General features: G+C 46.0%; 1 protein-coding gene across 1 annotated transcript; it reads right to left on the bottom strand.

Annotated features, from left to right (window-relative positions):
- Positions 1 to 2,962: 2,962 nt before the first annotated feature.
- Positions 2,963 to 7,250, bottom strand: TPBG (trophoblast glycoprotein). Its single transcript, XM_075498260.1, has one exon. The coding sequence runs from the start codon at positions 7,154 to 7,156 to the stop codon at positions 6,029 to 6,031; it is 1,128 nt and encodes a 375-aa protein (XP_075354375.1). The 5' UTR covers positions 7,157 to 7,250; the 3' UTR covers positions 2,963 to 6,028.
- Positions 7,251 to 8,581: the final 1,331 nt, after the last annotated feature.

Here is an 8,581-nt window from a genome sequence, read left to right as displayed (position 1 = left end):
GACAGAGCAGTCCTAAGATAAAATCTAGGACAGATCAATCTGTCACATGTAACGCCAAACATCCTTCTGTGGTAGATGTCCTAAGAATGTGAAAAAAAAAACAATAGTAGCAAACAACTTAGACACAAGACTAACCGAGTTATCAGCTATGCTCTTGGGACAGCCCCAAAAAATCACTCTGTCCTATTAAAATTTCAGACATCTGCAGTAGCTATCTATGAGAAGATGAAATGTCATCCTTCCCTTTGAATTTCCAGTCTAAGTATCTGCGTTAAAAAGGTTGTAAGAATGAAAGAGTTTGCCATCAGAATGCTTTTTTCTCTGGAGTTCACCCTTCATTCTCTGATTCAGCAGTACGTTTCTTTAATAGTTCCTTCACAGTAAGAAAATGCACACCATCAGGAATAACAGTGCCTCTATATTTCACTATGTAAATATGTATTTGAAGACTTCAAAACACACAGTTTGATCTAGCCATTAAAAACCTGAAAATCCATTACTGTTAAATTTAGAATTGGCACCTAACTTGAAAATCAATACCGCATATATTAAAAACCCAAAAGCTATCAAATTATGTCCAAAATAACAAGACGATTAAAACACAATCCCTTATATTCACTGACCAAATTTCTTTCTAAATAAATTAATCAGGCTGTCTAGATGGATGTTGCTTTTTCACTATTCTATCATGCAAATTCACAGCACAATCATCAATTTGAGCTATAAGAATACAACTACACCTTTAGCAAAGACCTCAATATCTGTAAGGATTTACAGTAATTAAATCAAGAGGGTGAACATATAGCAATTATAAGCTGTCTGGTAAATATTTTCCTGTGTTTTTCTTCAAGAATAATTTTAATTAAGAAATAAAACTTAAACTGAAAAAGTTACAGCAGTTTCTTGCACATCTAAAGTTTCTAGAATATTGAAACATTCTAGAACACGAGATTTCTAACATTTTCGTCACTATGTACTCAAACAACATTGCTAACTTATTCAGATGCTTTCATGCATAATTACTAGAAAACACAAATCTGTTATTCTGTTAGTCTATCATCAGAAAGGAAAAGCTATCTAGTGAATACTTTGAGAAATATAAATAATTGCAAGTATTAAATTATTAACTGCAACATGAATACACTGTCTAAAGTACCATTTTAATTTTCTTAATAGTTCTCTTTTTCTCTTTAGGCTAACACTGGGAATGCAAGGCCTGATTTCAAGCTTTGCCTACGCGATAGACAACTTCTGGCATAGCAAGGTTTTCCAAGGATGTGACAACACGTAAATTGTAACACTGTTGAGAAAGCAAAAGCTCTTTTTAAGGACATACTTATACTGCAAACCTGTATTCTTACAGAAGTAAGAAGGTTGGGGTTTTTTTGTTTTGTTTTTTTTTCAAGGCAGGAGAGGAGTGCTGTTAGGTTTATTGTATTGGTACAAAGCGCCGCTTTTCTGCTACTGCTGTATTGATGCAGAAAGCTAGCAGAGTACGCTTACTTCTGTATCAGCAAAGGATCCTCTGCTCTCACATGTCTCTTTAAGCATGCGTGAAATATCTAATAAATGTTACTCTCCCCAAACAGACTGCTTTCTCTCTTCCTTGGTGGGCTTTCATTGTTTGATTCCAAGCCAAGGTCTTTGCAACTAGTAAGCAGCACATTTGCAAAATAGGATCATTGAGTTATGGGCCTGATCTAGTCACTATTAAATCATCAGGTGCTGAATTAAATTCAATCTTCTATTATATCCCACAAAAATCTCACAGTGGAAACACCTGCATTACAAATATTTTAGGACGTGACTCCGCTTGTTAGCAAAATGTTTCTATTTATAGCAACAAGAAGAAATTAGAGCTGTAATCATAAAACACGACCAGACAGGAACAATTAATGATTGATTCTATTGCTAGCGTTGTGATTTCCAGTGCTGACCCATTACAAAGGGATATCTCCGTTTCCTTTGAAAGTGTCTCCCTTCAACCTTCTCTCACAGAATATAAATGTAATTTGGAAGCTTGAAACCAAAATGTTTTTCTTACCAAATGCTATTTTCCTTCATCATACGCTGAGAATGAATGGTTCTTCTTGAACATTCAGCTGCTAAAGAGAAAGAAAAAGTGCATATCAAATGTTCATTCTGTCCACTTTGACAAAGGCTCTTTTTTACTTTAAGGCTTAAAGGGAAATGAAGACACTAAACTTCAAAATATAGGCGCAGTCGGAATGATTTCTCTACTTGTGCAGACTCATGATACTCCTTTTAACAGATTTCTTGAGAAAATGAGACAAAGAAGAAATTATGCAGATGCATAAAGAGCAGAGTATACCACAGGGAAAATGCTGGTAGAATAATGAGAGCTGGGATCCTACCACAGTCATATTTTGAATATTTTGCCATGCCTGCCTTCAGTGACATCTCAGTCAACAACGCAATACAGGTCTGAACAGACTGCTTCACTAGCTGGCATGTCACTGGGGATTGTCACCAGTGCTTAAAAGGTAAATTACCCTGACTGAAAAGATTTAAAGCAGTTGTGCAAAACTTCAAATCACTTTTTAGATGTCAAAATTATTGGTAATATTACGGTTTGCTGAGAATAAAAAAATGTTGGTTGATCTAATAGAAAGCTACTTTGGATAAAGAAAGATTTGGGGAATTTTCTGTTTCTTACCTGGCAACAGTGCTTATCCAAAGTACTTTAGGAAAATACATCAAAACTATGTCAATTCCTTGTGCTATTCTTCTCAGAAAATTTTAAGCTTATTACAACTAAAACTAGTTATAAGAAAGCAGTTGAACCTTGGACAAACCATCCTTTCTGCTTCTTAGCTGCGCAGCCTTCCCTGAAGATTTGCCCACTACTTTAGTCTAGATGTTTTCTATGAAACATCAGTGACAACCGTGTCATGCAGAACTTTGGGGGTTTATGTATACAAAACACATTTTAGAGGCATTTAGTACTGCACGTGTTTTATTGAAGAATGAATGAATAAAACAGCCTTGCTAATTAAGCTGCTCCGGAAATGGTAATCAATTGAAATTTCAGGTGTCAAAGCAGAGTAAGATTACAAAATGTGCTTCAGGAGAACCCTTAAACTAATGTTATTTTAAATGTATACTTTTTAACCAAGTTCTGAAGCACTTTGGGAGCTACTTTTTAAATGTCTTCTGAGTACCACTGTAACTATTTTGTAATAGGAAAGGAAAACAAATTTCAAGCACTGTTTATGGAAGGGGATTTAAGATCAAATAATGCATTGTACAAAACACCAAAGCATTCACTGTTGGTCAAACACTGCAGGAGAACGTTATCCAACACAATACTGACACATGCTAACTGTTACATCCGAATAAATACACATGTAAGCAAATGGCAAAAATTATTTTAAAGTAGCCATCACCAGGTCTCTAATAAAATTCTATTACAATAACTTTCTATGATACAAAAATAATAATAATAATCTTTAGACTAATAGATGTAATACAACAGTTACACTTGCTCACTATACAAATACTCAGTCCATTGGTGAGAGACTGCGATTAAAGTCGTTGCCTATCCTTACACAGCTCTATAAATGCATGGCTGTTACATTAATACATCACGGATAATTGCTTTTACTGTAGTTATTTTAAAGTATCTGTTAACAAAAACCAAGAAATTGCCCAAGAAATGGCTTGGTTTGTACATATTTTATCTATTATATTACAAGAGCATCTTAAGCAAGGGTGATGCTCTACTCCTCTTGGCACTGTACAAGTAAGTGTAAGTTGATAATCTCTGAAACGACCAATACAACACAGCACACTGCATAGCTATTGTAAATTCTAGCTTCTTACATAAACTCTTATGTATACCAAGTATGAACGGTTTGCATAGTTGCACAGTAATGGTTATTCACACTGGGGTTTTTACAGTATTCTTAAAATATGGGCAGCTAACATTCAGGTCAGCAGTCTTTTTAAGAATCCACAAACTTAAATTCATACACCGTTAACCAGATATTGCTCATACATTTAAATTACAGCAGGAGAAATAGGCTATCACTTAACTTACATTAATTGTAAAATACACTGATTTATCAAAAAATTAATAGTACTTAATATTAATTCTTTTTTTACTTTTGAGGGCAAATGTACAAAACTACATTAAAAAAAAAATCACTGCTATTAAATAAAACAAAGTTAAAGCAACAGAAAATTAGTCCGAACCAACTTGTGCTACTTGCTTTGTCTGAATTTGCAAGGAGAGAAAAATGCATTCGAATAATACTGATGCCCAAAATAGATTATATTTCTTCTGATACTTTAAGGACTATTTTATATTTATGAGCTCTTACCAAAGGCGTATATCTATGAGAAAACTGTCACTTTTGAAAGCAAAGGGAATTAGCCAGTAATTCATAAAATTTCAGAGATGCTCAAGAGCTTCAAGTAACAGTGACCATGGAAAAACCTCCACAGATATACTGATAGATACCAATTCACATCACACTTTCACATCTGGTGTGGTTTTTTCATTAAGAATCTATAAATGGATTAGAAAAAGTGCACTAATTATTGGTGGCCATTGGAAGGTTCTTGCTAGCCTTTTCATATGTCATCAGAGTTGCATATTAAATGATGCATTTTTGAAGTTTTTCTTTGCATGCTTTATCTATTTACAAGAAAATGCATTCCGAAGCAAGTAATAAGCATGAGTAACATACGATACTGAAATGCACCTGTTATAAGCTTTAAGATAAATGTAAAGTTCCATCAAGTTACTCGATGTAGATCACTACAGAACTTCACGAGTACCCAGAGCTTAAAATGAAATGGTAAGCACTTAATTTAATAAGTGCTGCATTGATTTACAAGCCTGAAGCTTGCCGACTACATGACTGAGCTGCATTTAATTTAGTTCAGGACATGAAAGTATGTTTTTTTATAATAAACAATTCCATTCAGGCAAAATTTTCTTTAGCCTACAAACTCCACAACCTAATCTGAATGATTTTTTTTTAATTTGGTAGAGAAGACCTTACGTAAATTCTTGTACCTTCCCAGCAAGGTGGACCCTAGCATCTGTCTCAACATTCTGCAGTTGTTTTGAGAGAGCAGACCAGGGGGTTTGTGCCAAGTGAAAATGCTCTCGTCATTCATTGGTGTAATTCTCCTAGCATATTTCACAAAACTGTCAAACATTTACGTCTTTAAGCTACACATTTGTATAAAATTGTATTCAGATTACTACTGCAGGGCTATTACTTCAGAGACTATAAAGCTATCCACATTCTTAGATGTCCATAAATTTCTCATCGAACAGCAAACTTCAACACAACAGTTCTTGTAAGACTGTTTATTGAATTTAACAGTTCAGATGGAGTTTAGATGCAGTTTGTATTAAAAAACCCTCTCTTTTCATGTAAACCGCAATCAAAAATAACTTTACAAAATAGTAAGAGACTTACTGAGATCGTTAAGTTTCCTAACATGTAAAACTAGAAAGTATTTGTGCATGCTCACTATTTTATTTCCTTCTTTGTAACAGAGGAGTTGTTAAAAGGAGTTTCTTTGTGTTTTTAAATCTCAAGGTAGTCTATGAAATGGAATCGTCATCACAATTCGGATATACAAGATCAAAACTAGCACAGAGGAACATAACTTTTTTTCCCAAAAAGTTGAGGCAGCTTTTGTTGAATAGTGTCTGCATCAGTAAATTTTTTATAAACTCTGGTGGCTTTGGAGCATCAGAGAGAATCCTTTTTTTCTTTTGAGATCTTGAAAAAAATTTCCCACAAGTACAGACACGTAAGGAGGAAGAGAAGTAGCAGCTTGTTTCCTACATACAGCCCAACGCCATGCGCAGCTGCCCAGTGTCTCAAAACAAAATTGAACTTGACGTCACAGGGAGGCATATCCCCCTCATGTTACAAGCATGTCTGAGATTTCTCCAGGGAGAGGGAAGCAAGCACGAGGGTAAAGCGTAAGTCTACTTTTCATGCATAGCTACTGTGCGCTGCCCTGCGTCCATGGCGCTTTGTCAGACATCCGAGTTGGAGCTGAGGTTTGTTAACCTGGGGTCTGCATTGATCTCATATCTGTAGTGGTAGCCCTCCATATGATCCCTACAGGCATCTCTGATGTTGTGCATCCACTTTTTGATTCCTTTTCGGTTCAAGTACAAAACCAGGAGGAAAATGGCCCCGATGAGAGCCAAGACTATCCCTAGGAAGACGTACGAAGTCTGTAGCTGGGAAGGCAGGTCTACAGGCACGGAGCAGTTGAGGTCCGAGCCGTTGATCTTCAGCAGGGCTTTGCCCAGCATCTTGTCGGGGTAAGCGCAGGTCAGGGCTTCTTTGCCCTCCACCTGGTCACTCTCCTTGAGCCAGGCCACCAGGTCCTCGATGGCGCAGTCACAGACCCAGGTGTTGCGGCCCAGGCGGATGCGCCGGAGGGCAGGCAGGCCACGGAACTGGTCCAGGGTGCTGTTTCTCAGCACGCCCAGGGAGTTGTCGCTGAGGTCGAGGCTCTGCAGCTGGCCCAGCCCCTGGAAGGAGACGTTTCGCAGGCCCACCAGGGAGTTGTTGCTGAGGTCCAGCTGCCGCAGGGCGGGCAGGGCCGTGAACATGCCGGCGGGCAGCAGCAGCAGCCCGTTGTCGGTCAGCTCCAGGCGGCTGAGGTTGCGCAGGGCCCCGGACTGCAGCACGGTGGCCAGGCTGAGGAGGACGCTGTGGTTGCGCAGGGCCCCGCGGAGGACCAGCTCCTCCAGCGGGCTGCCGCCCTCCCCGAAGGCCTGCGGACTGAGGGAGACCAGGGGGTTGCCGCTGAGGTCCAGCTGCCGCAGGGCGGGCAGGGCCGCGAGGGCGCCGGCCTCCACGGCCTGCAGGTGGTTGCCGCTGAGGTTGAGGGCGCTGAGGTCGGGCAGGCGCTGGGCGGGGAAGGCGCCGGCCGGCAGGTGGGCCAGGCGGTTGCCGGTGATGAAGAGGTTGCGGACGTAGGAGGGCAGGTCGGGCGGCACCGCCGTCAGGTTCCTGTTCACGCACTTCACCGTCTTGGCCGTCTCGGAGCACTCGCAGAGGGCCGGGCAGCCGCCGGGCTGCTGCGCCGAGCCGCAGCCCAGCAGGACGTGCAGCAGCAGCCCCAGGCAGAGCACGCCGCGCCCCGGCATCGCGCCCGGCCCGGCCCCGCCCCGCCCACAACTTTCCCCTCCGGGCGCCTTCGGCTCTGGGCGGCGAGGCGAGGCGAGGCGGGCGGCGGCTCCCGCCGGGAGCGGCAGCCCCTTCTCCGGGGGCAGGCGCTTCTCCTCCGGGGCTGGCTCGGCTCCGCTCCGCTTCCCGCAGCCAGACCTGCGGCAGGGGAGGAAAGGGAGAGGGCAGCGGCGGGGCGGCGCGGCTCCGCTCGCCCGCGCCCACCCGCCCTCCCCCGGCCCCGCACCTCGCCCCCTGCCCCCGACACGTGGCTCGCCCGGGCGGCCCCGGCCCCGAGGCAGCGCAGGGGAACTCGCCGAGGAACAAGTTTCACCCCCCACTTCCAGCTCACGCCGCCTCCTCTCCACCCGGCCGGCGGCTCAGCTGGCGGAGCACGGAGGGAAGGGTCTAACCCGCCGCCCCCCACCGCGTCCCCCAGCTCCCCACCTGCCGCCCCCGCCCCGGGCTCTCCCCTCCGCTCCCCGCCACGACCGGTGCAAACTCCCGCCCGCAAAACCCACCGCGGAGTGGAGCCGAGCCGCGGAGCGGAGCCGAGCCCCGTCCGGTCCCTGTCCCTCACCTCCCACCGCCGCCGCTCCCGCCCCGCGTCCGGAACAAACTCCGCCGGAGCGAGCCGCCGCCGCCGACTGCCCCCAGCCCCGCCGCCAACTCCGCGCCCACACTCGCCGCGCCTGGCCCTGCCTCCGCTGACAGGAGAAACCAACCGCCGCCCCGGCCGGGGGGAGCCGCCGGCCGCGCCTGCCCCGAGGGGCGGCCCCGCCCGCGCCCCGCCCGGCTCCCACCCGCCGTCCAGGCGCTCCTGCTCCGCCCGCGCCGCCGGGCGGCAGTGCCCGGGAGTCCACCGGGAGGGTCCGCTCCGTTTCCCCCCCCCCCCCGCTCCCCTCGCCCCCCCCCCCCCGGCTCAGGTGGTGCTGCCGGAGGCGCACCTTGCCGCTGAGCGGGGCCGCTCCATGTGGAGCTCTCCTCAGTGCGGCGGAGGGGCGGGTGGCGCGGCTCGGCTTGGCACGGAGCGGCTCCCGGCCGCCCGGCGAGGGGAGAGCCGCCGCCGCCGGCGGCGAGCGCTGCCAGAGCCCCGTGCCCCGCTCCCCGCCTTGGCAGCGCCGTACCTGTGTTCGCCCCGACGCGGCGGCCGGGGCTGGGGCCGTCGCGCCGGAGCCTGGCTGCCGCGTGCCGTTTTCCGCCGTTTCCGCGATCGGCGCGCTCAGGCCGGCAGGAGTGGGAAATCCCGAAGGATTTCCGCGGCGGGGGAGCTGTGCCGGCTGCCGGCGGCGCGGGACCGCCCGGCCCGGCGCCCCCCGAAGCCCGCCCAAGTAATAATAATCATTAAAAAAGAAAAAAAGAGCCGCAAATTGACAGCTTAAGCCTGAGATTTAAACTTTATTATG

The sequence above is a fragment of the Mycteria americana genome, chromosome 3, assembly GCF_035582795.1.
Source record: "Mycteria americana isolate JAX WOST 10 ecotype Jacksonville Zoo and Gardens chromosome 3, USCA_MyAme_1.0, whole genome shotgun sequence".
In the NCBI taxonomy this organism is placed as follows: Eukaryota; Metazoa; Chordata; class Aves; order Ciconiiformes; family Ciconiidae; genus Mycteria; species Mycteria americana.
This window is presented reverse-complemented; position numbering and strand designations above follow the sequence as displayed.

Bases quoted from the DNA above. Each gene is read 5' to 3' on its own strand.
- TPBG (XM_075498260.1), bottom strand. From the start codon at position 7,156: ATGCCGGGGCGCGGCGTGCTCTGCCTGGGGCTGCTGCTGCACGTCCTG.